Below are 14470 nucleotides of genomic sequence, written 5' to 3' on the forward strand. Positions count from 1 at the left end.
AATTGGCGTAGTTTTCATGAAAAACTACCCAAATCCCTTCAATTCACATATTTTTAGTAAACAGATCGCATTTCCCGTAATGGGAAATGTGATCTGCTCAGATTTACTAAAAGTAAAATGTGAAAAAATACGGGGGGAAAACCTGTGATAATAATGTCACCTGGAGATGGCGCTATCCAGAGTTTCCCCCCGGTTCCCTGACTCCTGCTATGCTCTGACGGCCCCAGTGATCAGCTTTGTAGTCTAAATTGGGATTCAGTATGTTTGACCGCCGGACGTGAGCCCGGCGGTTCAAATCCCGACACCGGCATCCTGATGGAGGAGATCCTGACAGCGGCGGTAAGTTTACTATTCTTAACCCTCTCCCCCCCCTAACCATAACCCATCTTTAGGGATTCCTAACCCTAACCTCCCCCCTTAATGCCTAACCCTAACCTCCCCCCCGTTAGTGCCTAAACCTAACCGCCCCTCCCCACACCCTAAACCTAACATTCCCGTGGGCGGCACCTAACCCTAACCTCCTCCCTTAGTGCCTAAACCTAACCCCCCCTACCCCTAGCCTAACCCTAAGTCCCCCTGGGGGGTTCCTAAACCTAACCCCCCCCATCCCCGGCTACGTGAATACTTACCCTCGGCGTTGGACGTTCGGTCTGGCATTCTGTCTGAGTTCCGGCATTGGGATTACACTGACAGTATTGAGACCGGCGGCCATGGTCATAACTACATACCCTAAATAGACCACAAGCTGATCACTGTAAAAAAAAATTGTTAAAAAGAAAAACTCTTACCTGCATCCAGGGACTGGAGATTGGTGCTCTAGTGAGATCCTCTGGGGCTCCAGTCAGCTGGTCTCCGGGCTCCTGCACTGTGACCCTGGTCAGCTGCTGCATAGAGCACCATGCACCGACCACCGAGGTAAGTGTAAGTCAGCTGGAAGGGGGGGGGGGGATGGGTGCAGTGACAAGGGGGGGGGGGCGGGGATGGTTGCGGTATCCGCGCGGAGGCGATCGCATGCTCGGGTTGAGTCGGCCTGCACACTTTCTCTCTGTATTTTTTGCGAAAAATACAGTGAGAAGATTGCGGAGAGGATTCGCAGGGACAGAGCTTTATTGCAAGCTCTGTCCCTGCAAGGGATTTTTGATAACTTCCTGTGATATTTCATAAATTCACAATGCAAATTTAGGCAAAAATATCACACTACAGTGTGACTGTGATAACAATGATCTTCTCTTTGGCACAAAAGGTGCAGATGAGGACACTAGAGAATGAGCAGAAGCAGAATGAAAAGTTACATGAATCATTGAGACAGGTAAGAGAGTGCCATAACTTGGGTCTACATTAAATTAAGCATAATTAAAATTAAACTGAAAATAAACCACCTTTGTACATATGCTTTATTTTAAAAATGATCTTACTATAAATGTTCATTAAACAGAGACTCTACATTGAGGTTATCTAACTGTATATCTTTATGTATTAATGTAAGCAGGAACAGCCTTTCAGTATGTTCCACCAAGATGAAAATAAAGGGGAAGTCCATATTTTGAAATCCCCTTTTCTCAGTTAGGGGCATACAGTATTTATCAAGAGTAGATGCTAATTTACCATTTGTATTTGCCGCTTATTGAATCGATACAAATTTGGACATGTAATCGTTTTGCAGGCTCTGCAAAAACCCAGCACCTGTGCAATTGCTTTTTCTCCCTCACCGGCAGCCTAATACTGCCAGCAAAGGGCCATAGTGAAAAGCGAATGTGCGGTGCAGAGTAGCCTGACCTACCATGGATAAGGCAAAGCTTTGCCGACTGTGCAGGTCCTCCATTGATGAGTATAGGGTAACATGATTTCAAGATGGTACAGAGGTGACATTTTTCTTAGGGTCAAACCTATTTTTATGTGATGTAAAGTATCTTCTGATGCCAAATTTATTTACTTATTTCATTTAACTCTACAATTCACTCAGAATAAAACAGTGCTGGACACAGAGAAAGAATTGCGGGAACAGCTCAAATCCACTGAAGAGAAGATGTCCGTCCTGGAGCAAAAGCTGGCTCGACAGCAGGTAAACTTATGCTTAGCACTGATGGGTCTGATAGAGCTTCAAGTGCACCTATCCCTTACACTCAGCATTGGCAGCCATTTTGTCAGATGAACCAATATTTAGCCTATTTATTCAGAACTAGTGACATTACTGAGGTAGTAATTACTTGTTCCTATTGAAATAATAGGTTTCACTCTCATGTGTGCCTGTTTATTGAGAATATATATTAGATTTACTGCAGCAGTCAAGGGTATGTAAGCTTATTATATATCTCTGCTACTTTTCTAGTTAAGACTTGGTTACTTTTTCTTTTTTGTACAGATAAAAGTCGCAAAAAGTGAGTGACATTTGAAATTCTAAATACACAATAGCTGAGCAAGAATAAGGGGCCTATTTATCAATTAATATTTGCGAGATATCTACCGTGGTCCCTTCATTTCCATTTCCAACTGTAGTCGGATTTACCAAGCTCCGGAATGCAAAGATGGCATTCTGTATCGGGCAATGTGTGCGTCGAGGACCTGACCCGTGGAGCAGAGTGATAGCTTAAGCTATCGCTATCCCTCTGCTCCCAGCTCTTCGATGGGACAGACTCCTATCTGAGCCAGTCTCCCTGCAAGAGCATTATTGTAAATTTCCATGAAAATAATAATTTTCATGATTCGAATTTACTCTAAAATGACTTATCGCATCCACATTAAAAATGCAGATTGTGTATTTTTCGCTCACGATGTCTACAGTATTTTCCTTTTGTCTGTTACCTCTATCACTTTCTCTGGACAAGTGGTCACAGCTTCTATACTGTCCTAGTATACATGTACTATATATCTTTAGTTCTTCTACTTTTTATTTTCTTTCTCTGTCATGCCCCCCGCCAAAGGGAAGGTATTTGTAATGCCTTCTCTTTCAAATTTAGGCATGTCCTTTGTGTTGGTCAAGGTCTTTTCTTTTCTACTACCTTGGTAGTTCCTGATCTCTTTCCTTTCTCCCCTAATCTGTCCTCTTTTTTTCCCTGGATCTCTAACCAGTCAATATGTCCAATTCATAAACTACGCAATTATCTAGATACATATCCACCATGAAGTTAAAGGTTCTTACGTTAAATGTCAACGGGTTAAATTCCCCCACTAAAAGGGCCATGGCCATCCAGTTTTTCCATCGTCGTAGACCAGATGTTGTTTTCTTGCAGGAGACGCATCTTAAAGCCCCTCATCCATCTCTAGCAAGCAAAATATACTCACAGGTTTACTATTCGAATATGTCAGCTAAGCGTAGAGGCACGGCAATTATGCTACATAGGGACTTCCCTATCATTATAGACAAAGTGATATCTGATGACCAGGGCCGGTATATCATCATATCAGGGACGTATAGTAACTCACCGATTGTTTTAGCATCGGTATATGCCCCGGCAATGCAGCAGGCATCCCTATTTACTAGCCTCTTCAATCATATATCCCAACTCCCACAGGGCCTCATTATTATTGGGGGGGATCTTAACACCATTTCAAATCACATTCTAGACAGATCTCGTCCCGTCTCAATCTATTCCACTCAATCTAAACTTCCCAAATGACTTCATTCTCACATGTCACTTAACGATCTTTATGACGCATGGAGAACTCTTTATCCCTCAGCTAGAGGTTATACACATTATTCCCCGCCACATAATATTCATACACGAATCGATTACTTTTTAGTTGACCGGGCATCCACCCAAAGGCTCTTGGGGGCACAGACCTTACCTATCCCTTGGTCAGATCATTTAGCTATCGAGATGGAGCTTTTGGTTACAAGCCCGACACCCTCGACCCGTTGTTGGCGCTTAAATGAGTCTTTATTAATGAAACAGGCTCATATAGCACAAATTACATCTGCTTTAAAAGATTTTTACGCCACTAATCTCACTCCGGATATCTCCCCCTCAATACTTTGGGAAGCTCATAAGTCCACACTGCGAGGTTTTTTCATCATCCTATCTTCTGCTCAGAGAAGGCGGAACTCACGCGTATAAATGAACTGGAATCTTTATTATCCTCCCTCACGCAGCTCCATCAACGTTTTCCCAAAAAACGCACGTATCTAAAAAATTTTATCTGTAAAGGGTCAGCTATCCCAGATTCTTTCTAAAAAAGCGGTGAATGCCTTATTGTGGACACGCCAGAGATTTTATGAGAAATCTAATAAGGCAGACACACTATTGGCCCGCCAACTAAGAGCTAAGCGTACTCGTAACAGGATTATCTCCTTAAGAGACTCGAATGGCTCACTAATTCATGACCCCAAGGCTATGGCTAATCTATTTCGGGAATACTATTCATCTTTATATAACCTCCCACCTGTAGACATAAATACCCCCCACACTCTTAATGGAATACGCCAATATTTGGAATCTTGTCAATTACCTAAACTCTCTGAATCACATATTACCTTACTTAATGCCCCTATCACTGAAGAGGAGATTATAGCAGCTATAAAGCATCTACGTAGGTCAGCTGCCCCTGGTCCTGATGGATTTTCCGCTCTCTATTATAGAAAATTTACTATAATCCTACTTTCTATGCTTAAGCTACTCTTTAATTCTTTGTTGGAGGATAAATCCTTGATGCGGCCACCACCAGGGCCAATATAGTTGTCATTCCTAAGCCTGATCGAGACCCCCTGGAGTTGAAAAATTATAGACCAATCTCACTTCTGAATGTAGACTTGAAGTTATTGGCTAAGATCCTAGCTAATCGGTTAGCCCCAATTTTACCCCATCTGGTTCATTCGGACCAGGTGGGCTTTATCTCCAATAGACAGGCCTCAGACAATACGAGACGTCTGATCGATCTAATACAAATTGCTCAGGGCAGATCAGACCCGACCCTGGTGGTGGCTCTCGATGCTGAGAAGGCCTTCGACCGTGTGGCTTGGCCCTTTATTCAGCAAACTTTGCTTAACATGGGGTTCTCGGGTGCGTTCTTTAATGGATTACTCTCATTATATCATAATCCATCAGCTTCCGTTTTAGTTAATGGCCTATCTTCCGACCCTTTTTCCATCTATAACGGCACCCGTCAGGGTTGCCCCCTATCCCCTCTTATATTTGCGTTGGTGATGGAACCCCTAGCCTCAAAGATTAGATTGAGTTCGAATATCTCTGGTATTCGAGTTGGTAATACTGACCACAAGATCGCTTTATACGCTGATGATGTGATTCTAACTTTAACTGACCCCCATTCATCCCTCCCAAATCTTTTTTTCGAGATAGATAAATATAGCACATTCTCTAATTTTAAAATTAATACAGATAAGACGGAGATTTTAGACTTACAGACCCCCCCTGCTGACCTTCGCATTCTTCAAGCTGCATTCCCTGTCTGCTGGCAAACGGATAAGATAAAATATTTAGGGGTTTATTTAACTAAGACGTATTCCTCCTTATACGCAGCCAATTTTCCTAGACTATTTGCCTCCATTAAGTCCGACCTTCATACATGGAATAGATCTCTAATCTCTTGGATAGGACGTATGGCTTCAATTAAAATGAACATTCTACCTCGGCTGCTATATATGTGGCAGACTCTCCCGATACATATCCCAATCACAATCCTGAAAAATATTCAAGTAGAGATCTCACATTATATATGGGCTAGGAGACGACCCAGAGTAAAGATGCGCATGTTACAAAGACCTCGTAGTGAGGGAGGGCTGGGTATTCCTGATCTAATCAAATATTATCGGGCAACCCACTTAGTCCCGTGTGTTCTCTGGCACGCTCCGCCTAGCCAGAGAGTTTGGACATCTATCGAAGCCGGAGCATTATCTGTTTATTCTCCCTATTCTTTCCTTTGGTGCCCTGCCCTTTCACGATCACCTAAGCTAAACATACTTTCCACTGTTCGCTTTACGATTTCGATTTGGAACCAATGCTCCCATCTCTATAATATTCGCTCATCTCATCCCTTAATGGTCCCTCTATGGAACAATCCTGAATTTGTCCCAGGTACACAACATAAATCCTTTCGCCAATGGACTAAATCTGATATCTTATTTTTATTTGATTTAGCTCCCTTACAGACTTTCCCGTGATTTGTTGAATTGCAATCTCAATTCTCCCTACCCAATAACGTTTTTTTCCAGTACCTTCAATTACGCCATTTTTTTCACTCCCAGACGCAAGCCTCTATAATAGCTGATAAAACTACACTTGAATCACTCTGTTTACACCCTCACTCAACTAAGGGTCTTATTTCCACAATTTATCAATCATTAATCCAACATAATCAACCCGTAAATGAAGCCCATGAGGCCTAAGAGAGAGAGGCGGGCGAGATATTAACACCTTAGGAATGGTCAGATATAAGGAATGAGATTGCAAAGAGCTCTATTTCAGTCCGCATACAGGAAAATTCCTACAAAGTTTACTATAGGTGGTACCTGGTCCCCACTCGACTTCATGCTATTTACCCCTCTTCCTCTAATTTGTGCTGGAGGCTCTGTGGCCAGGTGGGATCCATGCTGCATGTCTGGTGGTCCTGTTCTAGTATTCAGAGGTATTGGGTGGATATACATAAATTGATTAAGGATGTAGTTGATATTCAAGTCCCAAATACTCCTTTATACACCCTCCTTTCTCGGCCTATTCCGAATACCACACGAGCCGAACTGAAATTAATCAAACATATATTGAATGCAGCTAAATGTACGATTGCCTCCCTTTGGAAGTCATCCACTCCCCCTTCTGTTTTAGCTACTATTAACGCCATATGGCACACCTATAAAATGGAACGAATTACAGCTGTCCTACATGACACTCCAGATCACTTTATTAAAACATGGTCCCCATGGACCGCAAATTTTTCAGCTGAACCACCCCTGACAACGATTTAGTTTTGTCTTATTTGGACATAATTTGTCTCAGCGATTTTGCTCTCTAATTGATTGGTACCCCCCCTCCCTCTTCCCTTCTCTTATTCCCACTTTTTACTATTCTGTATAACCTATTCTTTTGCATTTTTGTATTCAATTTTTACATATATGTTTCTGTATCTATATACAATATATTCCTTTTTTGTGATATATCTTGTGATATATGTTTATTAATTCTAATGTTATTGTAGTTCACAGAGTTTTTTCTGTGATTATATTATTTTATTTTCTGTGTCAATTATGGTAATGTTACTATTTTAAATGGAATATGAAAAATGATTCAATAAAAATATTTCTCAAAAAAAAAAAAATGCAGATTGTGCTAAATATGCCCCTAAGAGATTAGGGAATTAAAGCAATGGAGATGTAAGTCATGAAAAAGTATGCCTGAGTTTTCAAGAATCCAATAAGTTGAATTCCAATTAGAGATGTGCGCCGGACCATTTTTGCTGGTTTTGGTTCTATTTCGTCGGGCGATTTTGATTTTGCCAAACCGCCGTGAATGGTTTTGGTTTTGGATTTTTTTCCCAAAAATTGGCAAAAAAAATCTAGAATCACATAATTTTTGCTTTTTTTTTGTTCCTAGAGTATTATTAACCTCAATAACATTCATTTCCAATCATTTCCAGCTAATTTTGACCAGCTTACAATATGGTTTTCAATATTCAATTTTGCAACTGGGCGAGAGCTGTCATACTTGCTTTTCCTTGCAAAGGATTGTTTCACAGTCAGTTGTTTTTTGTTTAAAATAGTAGTCTTCTTGGTCCGCTTCTGAGATGATGTTCCATCTTCAGCAGCAGCAGCAGTCCTAGCGCTGAAGGATTCTTCTGAGGAATCCTGATAGGGAAGGAGTCAAACTAGCCTTAACAAATTCAATGCAGACTACCTCCTATTATTACTGTGGATATTGATGATGAAGGTGTTGGCGGTAGAGACTGCAGGTGCTGGAATCTAGCTGAACTTGAGAGAAGGGAGCTAGCTGATGCTGGACTGCTTGTTGCTATTATTTTAGCACCAGTTTCTGATGCTGTCAAACACTTTTCATGAATTTGCTGCAAATGACGTAACAGGAAGGAGGTTCCTAGATGGTTAACGTCCCTACCTCTGCTTATCATGGTTTTACAAATGCTACAGATGGCTTGCCAATTGTTGTCAGGATTTGGGTAAAAATAATTCCACACATAAGAGGTGCATTTGTTGGTCCCATGCCCAGGCATGACAATGGCCTTCCTCTTATCCTGGCCAAAAGCTGCTTCCACTGGTGCCTGACTTACACAAACAACATCCTCAACATCCTCATTAGCGATCGGAGTCAGCTACACAAATATCCCCCACATCCTCTTGCACTTCATTGGTGGCATCCTCAATTTCTATGTCATCAGCTATATTTATGCTGCTCATCCCATCGAGGGAGCAGAAATGTTGGAAGGCGACTTTAGCTAGGCATTTTGGTGTCCTGTGCCAAAAAGAGCAGTGATACCCCCCCTTATATTTTAAACAGGGATAGCGTGCAGCGAAGGCACGCGCCACACAACAGTACCGGTTCACATTGCAATGCACGTTAGTGTCCGTTATTCACAATACGCAGCACAGTAGTATCCCAAACACCTTTATACATGTTACGCTTCACAGTAGAACCCTTTATACATATAATGCCACACAGTAGTACACCTTATACATGTTACGTCACACAGAGACCCTTATACACATTATGCCACACAGTAGTGTCCCTTTTACACATTATGCCATATAAAGACCCCTATACACATTACGCCACACAGGAGTGCCCCTTCTGCTGTACATATTATACCACCCAATCCCAGCCCACAGACATACTGCCCCAATTTATAGCCATCACTGCCCCCAATCACAGCCCACACCTATAGCTATCACTGCCCTCAATCACAGCCCACACTTCCCCCACCTATTGCTATCACTGCCCCTAATCACAGCCCACACTGTCCCCACCTATAGCTATCACTGCCCTCAATCACAGCCCACACTGCCCCCACCTATTGCTATCACTGCCCCTAATCACAGCCCACACTGCCCCCACCTATAGCTATCACTGCCCCTAATTACAGCCCACACTGTCCCCACCTATAGCTATCACTGCCCTCAATCACAGCCCATACTGCTCCTCCCTCCCAGTTTACTGCCCTCCTTACACAGCCCCCACTCATAGCTCACTACCCTCCTCACACAGCCCCCACTGTGAAGCTTCTCCTTCTAGACCCAACCCTCAGTTCACACCATGTCTCTGCAGCAACTTCAACCCTGCCCCCATGTCTGTCTATAGCCCTCAGCTCAACCCCAGTGTCTCCCAATAGCCTCAGCCCTCCCTCCTGTGTCTCTATAGCCTCAAACAATTTCCCCCCCTCCCCTTCCTCACTTACCTGGATGATAAATCTTCTACTTGGTCCTCCAGAGTCCTCCTCATTGCTGTGTTGGCAACAGCAGACTCCTGAGTCATCTGTTCTTGTTCATCTCGCTGACGTAATGCCGTCACTCGCGCAATGCAGAGAAAAAAAACTTTATTGTTCCAGACGGTCAATTCCGGCCCCTGTAGTCAATGCCTGCGTCCTGCTGATTCCTGCAGTGGCGCAGGCACAGGCCAGGACCAGTTACAATCACTGGACTGGCCCCGTCATGGGAGGGAAGCAGCTACAGCTGGGGAGAGCAGCTTCGGTCAGGGGGCCCCCGAGAGAATGGGGCCCCGGCGTAATTGCTCCCTGTGCTCCCCCTTAATCCGGCTTTGTAGTCTAAATTGGGATTCAGTATGTTTGACCGCCGGACGTGAGCCCGGCGGTTCAAATCCCGACACCGGCATCCTGATGGAGGAGATCCTGACAGCGGCGGTAAGTTTACTATTCTTAACCCTCTCCCCCCCCCTAACCATAACCCATCTTTAGGGATTCCTAACCCTAACCTCCCCCCTTAATGCCTAACCCTAACCTCCCCCCCGTTAGTGCCTAAACCTAACCGCCCCTCCCCACACCCTAAACCTAACATTCCCGTGGGCGGCACCTAACCCTAACCTCCTCCCTTAGTGCCTAAACCTAACCCCCCCTACCCCTAGCCTAACCCTAAGTCCCCCTGGGGGGTTCCTAAACCTAACCCCCCCATCCCCGGCTACGTGAATACTTACCCTCGGCGTTGGACGTTCGGTCTGGCATTCTGTCTGAGTTCCGGCATTGGGATTACACTGACAGTATTGAGACCGGCGGCCATGGTCATAACTACATACCCTAAATAGACCACAAGCTGATCACTGTAAAAAAAAATTGTTAAAAAGAAAAACTCTTACCTGCATCCAGGGACTGGAGATTGGTGCTCTAGTGAGATCCTCTGGGGCTCCAGTCAGCTGGTCTCCGGGCTCCTGCACTGTGACCCTGGTCAGCTGCTGCATAGAGCACCATGCACCGACCACCGAGGTAAGTGTAAGTCAGCTGGAAGGGGGGGGGGGGGGATGGGTGCAGTGACATGGGGGGGGGCGGGGATGGTTGCGGTATCCGCGCGGAGGCGATCGCATGCTCGGGTTGAGTCGGCCTGCACACTTTCTCTCTGTATTTTTTGCGAAAAATACAGTGAGAAGATTGCGGAGAGGATTCGCAGGGACAGAGCTTTATTGCAAGCTCTGTCCCTGCAAGGGATTTTTGATAACTTCCTGTGATATTTCATAAATTCACAATGCAAATTTAGGCAAAAATATCACACTACAGTGTGACTGTGATAACAATGATCTCTTTGGCACAAAAGGTGCAGATGAGGACACTAGAGAATGAGCAGAAGCAGAATGAAAAGTTACATGAATCATTGAGACAGGTAAGAGAGTGCCATAACTTGGGTCTACATTAAATTAAGCATAATTAAAATTAAACTGAAAATAAACCACCTTTGTACATATGCTTTATTTTAAAAATGATCTTACTATAAATGTTCATTAAACAGAGACTCTACATTGAGGTTATCTAACTGTATATCTTTATGTATTAATGTAAGCAGGAACAGCCTTTCAGTATGTTCCACCAAGATGAAAATAAAGGGGAAGTCCATATTTTGAAATCCCCTTTTCTCAGTTAGGGGCATACAGTATTTATCAAGAGTAGATGCTAATTTACCATTTGTATTTGCCGCTTATTGAATCGATACAAATTTGGACATGTAATCGTTTTGCAGGCTCTGCAAAAACCCAGCACCTGTGCAATTGCTTTTTCTCCCTCACCGGCAGCCTAATACTGCCAGCAAAGGGCCATAGTGAAAAGCGAATGTGCGGTGCAGAGTAGCCTGACCTACCATGGATAAGGCAAAGCTTTGCCGACTGTGCAGGTCCTCCATTGATGAGTATAGGGTAACATGATTTCAAGATGGTACAGAGGTGACATTTTTCTTAGGGTCAAACCTATTTTTATGTGATGTAAAGTATCTTCTGATGCCAAATTTATTTACTTATTTCATTTAACTCTACAATTCACTCAGAATAAAACAGTGCTGGACACAGAGAAAGAATTGCGGGAACAGCTCAAATCCACTGAAGAGAAGATGTCCGTCCTGGAGCAAAAGCTGGCTCGACAGCAGGTAAACTTATGCTTAGCACTGATGGGTCTGATAGAGCTTCAAGTGCACCTATCCCTTACACTCAGCATAGGCAGCCATTTTGTCAGATGAACCAATATTTAGCCTATTTATTCAGAACTAGTGACATTACTGAGGTAGTAATTACTTGTTCCTATTGAAATAATAGGTTTCACTCTCATGTGTGCCTGTTTATTGAGAATATATATTAGATTTACTGCAGCAGTCAAGGGTATGTAAGCTTATTATATATCTCTGCTACTTTTCTAGTTAAGACTTGGTTACTTTTTCTTTTTTGTACAGATAAAAGTCGCAAAAAGTGAGTGACATTTGAAATTCTAAATACACAATAGCTGAGCAAGAATAAGGGGCCTATTTATCAATTAATATTTGCGAGATATCTACCGTGGTCCCTTCATTTCCATTTCCAACTGTAGTCGGATTTACCAAGCTCCGGAATGCAAAGATGGCATTCTGTATCGGGCAATGTGTGCGTCGAGGACCTGACCCGTGGAGCAGAGTGATAGCTTAAGCTATCGCTATCCCTCTGCTCCCAGCTCTTCGATGGGACAGACTCCTATCTGAGCCAGTCTCCCTGCAAGAGCATTATTGTAAATTTCCATGAAAATAATAATTTTCATGATTCGAATTTACTCTAAAATGACTTATCGCATCCACATTAAAAATGCAGATTGTGTATTTTTCGCTCACGATGTCTACAGTATTTTCCTTTTGTCTGTTACCTCTATCACTTTCTCTGGACAAGTGGTCACAGCTTCTATACTGTCCTAGTATACATGTACTATATATCTTTAGTTCTTCTACTTTTTATTTTCTTTCTCTGTCATGCCCCCCGCCAAAGGGAAGGTATTTGTAATGCCTTCTCTTTCAAATTTAGGCATGTCCTTTGTGTTGGTCAAGGTCTTTTCTTTTCTACTACCTTGGTAGTTCCTGATCTCTTTCCTTTCTCCCCTAATCTGTCCTCTTTTTTTCCCTGGATCTCTAACCAGTCAATATGTCCAATTCATAAACTACGCAATTATCTAGATACATATCCACCATGAAGTTAAAGGTTCTTACGTTAAATGTCAACGGGTTAAATTCCCCCACTAAAAGGGCCATGGCCATCCAGTTTTTCCATCGTCGTAGACCAGATGTTGTTTTCTTGCAGGAGACGCATCTTAAAGCCCCTCATCCATCTCTAGCAAGCAAAATATACTCACAGGTTTACTATTCGAATATGTCAGCTAAGCGTAGAGGCACGGCAATTATGCTACATAGGGACTTCCCTATCATTATAGACAAAGTGATATCTGATGACCAGGGCCGGTATATCATCATATCAGGGACGTATAGTAACTCACCGATTGTTTTAGCATCGGTATATGCCCCGGCAATGCAGCAGGCATCCCTATTTACTAGCCTCTTCAATCATATATCCCAACTCCCACAGGGCCTCATTATTATTGGGGGGGATCTTAACACCATTTCAAATCACATTCTAGACAGATCTCGTCCCGTCTCAATCTATTCCACTCAATCTAAACTTCCCAAATGACTTCATTCTCACATGTCACTTAACGATCTTTATGACGCATGGAGAACTCTTTATCCCTCAGCTAGAGGTTATACACATTATTCCCCGCCACATAATATTCATACATGAATCGATTACTTTTTAGTTGACCGGGCATCCACCCAAAGGCTCTTGGGGGCACAGACCTTACCTATCCCTTGGTCAGATCATTTAGCTATCGAGATGGAGCTTTTGGTTACAAGCCCGACACCCTCGACCCGTTGTTGGCGCTTAAATGAGTCTTTATTAATGAAACAGGCTCATATAGCACAAATTACATCTGCTTTAAAAGATTTTTACGCCACTAATCTCACTCCGGATATCTCCCCCTCAATACTTTGGGAAGCTCATAAGTCCACACTGCGAGGTTTTTTCATCATCCTATCTTCTGCTCAGAGAAGGCGGAACTCACGCGTATAAATGAACTGGAATCTTTATTATCCTCCCTCACGCAGCTCCATCAACGTTTTCCCAAAAAACGCACGTATCTAAAAATTTTATCTGTAAAGGGTCAGCTATCCCAGATTCTTTCTAAAAAAGCGGCGAATGCCTTATTGTGGACACGCCAGAGATTTTATGAGAAATCTAATAAGGCAGACACACTATTGGCCCGCCAACTAAGAGCTAAGCGTACTCGTAACAGGATTATCTCCTTAAGAGACTCGAATGGCTCACTAATTCATGACCCCAAGGCTATGGCTAATCTATTTCGGGAATACTATTCATCTTTATATAACCTCCCACCTGTAGACATAAATACCCCCCACACTCTTAATGGAATACGCCAATATTTGGAATCTTGTCAATTACCTAAACTCTCTGAATCACATATTACCTTACTTAATGCCCCTATCACTGAAGAGGAGATTATAGCAGCTATAAAGCATCTACGTAGGTCAGCTGCCCCTGGTCCTGATGGATTTTCCGCTCTCTATTATAGAAAATTTACTATAATCCTACTTCCTATGCTTAAGCTACTCTTTAATTCTTTGTTGGAGGATAAATCCTTGATGCGGCCACCACCAGGGCCAATATAGTTGTCATTCCTAAGCCTGATCGAGACCCCCTGGAGTTGAAAAATTATAGACCAATCTCACTTCTGAATGTAGACTTGAAGTTATTGGCTAAGATCCTAGCTAATCGGTTAGCCCCAATTTTACCCCATCTGGTTCATTCGGACCAGGTGGGCTTTATCTCCAATAGACAGGCCTCAGACAATACGAGACGTCTGATCGATCTAATACAAATTGCTCAGGGCAGATCAGACCCGACCCTGGTGGTGGCTCTCGATGCTGAGAAGGCCTTCGACCGTGTGGCTTGGCCCTTTATTCAGCAAACTTTGCTTAACATGGGGTTCTCAGGTG

General features: G+C 43.1%; 1 protein-coding gene across 1 annotated transcript in view; it reads left to right on the plus strand.

Annotated features, from left to right (window-relative positions):
* The window catches only part of CALCOCO2 (calcium binding and coiled-coil domain 2), a 199930-nt gene that overhangs the window by 130882 nt on the left and 54578 nt on the right, over positions 1–14470 (plus strand). The window contains exons 17-20 of the mRNA XM_088442773.1: positions 1244–1309; positions 1964–2062; positions 10715–10780; positions 11435–11533. Of these exons, the coding sequence (XP_088298899.1) occupies positions 1244–1309; positions 1964–2062; positions 10715–10780; positions 11435–11533 (330 nt within the window). The remainder of the gene's footprint in view (positions 1–1243; positions 1310–1963; positions 2063–10714; positions 10781–11434; positions 11534–14470) is intronic.

The sequence above is a fragment of the Taudactylus pleione genome, unplaced genomic scaffold (assembly GCF_031769625.1).
Source record: "Taudactylus pleione unplaced genomic scaffold, aTauple2 ptg000317l, whole genome shotgun sequence".
NCBI classification, from domain to species: Eukaryota; Metazoa; Chordata; class Amphibia; order Anura; family Myobatrachidae; genus Taudactylus; species Taudactylus pleione.